The sequence below is a fragment of the Mesitornis unicolor genome, unplaced genomic scaffold, assembly GCF_000695765.1.
Source record: "Mesitornis unicolor isolate BGI_N332 unplaced genomic scaffold, ASM69576v1 scaffold27581, whole genome shotgun sequence".
NCBI classification, from domain to species: domain Eukaryota; kingdom Metazoa; phylum Chordata; class Aves; order Mesitornithiformes; family Mesitornithidae; genus Mesitornis; species Mesitornis unicolor.
Window position 1 is genome coordinate 993 of NW_010162155.1, and position 1060 is coordinate 2052.

The 1060-nt window shown below is 53.5% G+C and overlaps 1 protein-coding gene across 1 annotated transcript in view; it reads left to right on the forward strand.

Moving 5' to 3' along the window:
* The window catches only part of LOC104547732 (polyubiquitin-like), a 1212-nt gene extending 752 nt beyond the window's left edge, over window positions 1-460 (forward strand). Inside the window, 1 exon segment of the mRNA XM_010193546.1 lies at window positions 1-460. This exon segment is cut by the window's left edge and continues 6 nt beyond it. Within this exon segment, the coding sequence (XP_010191848.1) occupies window positions 1-384 (384 nt within the window). The 3' untranslated portion in view covers window positions 385-460.
* Window positions 461-1060: the final 600 nt, after the last annotated feature.

A 1060-nucleotide genomic window follows, 5' to 3' on the forward strand; every position in this document is an offset into this window, starting at 1 on the left:
AAGGCCAAGATCCAGGACAAGGAAGGCATTCCCCCTGATCAGCAGAGGCTCATCTTTGCTGGCAAGCAACTGGAAGATGGGCGCACCCTGTCTGACTACAACATCCAGAAGGAGTCCACCCTGCATCTTGTCCTGCGTCTCAGAGGTGGCATGCAGATCTTCGTGAAGACCCTGACGGGCAAGACCATCACCTTGGAAGTTGAACCCAGTGACACCATTGAGAACGTCAAGGCCAAGATCCAGGACAAGGAAGGCATTCCACCTGATCAGCAGAGGCTCATCTTTGCTGGCAAACAACTGGAAGATGGGCGCACCCTGTCTGACTACAACATCCAGAAGGAGTCCACCCTGCATCTTGTGCTGCGCCTGAGGGGTGGTAACTGAGCCAGCTGGCTGTCGCTTCCACGTAGAAGCTTTCTCTGCCCTAGTTCATTCCAATAAAGCTGTTGCATCCACAAAAGTTTGTGTCTCAAGTTATGTGAACAAGTGTTCATGCCACCCTGGTGGGATGCCACGTGCCCACCAAAGCTGCTCAATCACTCCCCTCCTAAGCTGCACAGGGGAGAGAAAATGTGACGAAAGGCTCGTGGGTTGAGAGAAGGACACAGGGAGATCACTCGCCAGTGTCCATCATGGCCAAAACAGAATGAACTTGGGGAAAGCAGTGTTAACTTGTTACTCAATCAAATCAGAGAAGGGTAATGAGAAATAACACCAAATCTTACAAGGCTTTCCCCCTTCCACTCCGTTCTGGGCTTATCTTTGCTCCCAGTTTGGTCTTTTCCTACCCTCCCAAGCAATGCAGGGCGCTGGGGCATTGGGGTTGTGGTCGGTTCATCTTGGGTTGTCTCTGCCATTCCCTCCTCAGCGGGGAGCACTCATGCTTCTCCTCCAGTGTGCGGTGTCCCTCCCCTGGGAGGCAGTCCTCCATGAATGTCTCATTGTGAGACCTTTCCATGGGCTGCAGTTGTCACACACTGCTCCAGTGTGGGTCACCCAGGGGCTTGCAAGTCCTGCCTGCAAGTGTGCTCTGTGGGTGACTCCACAGGCCCTGCCAAGA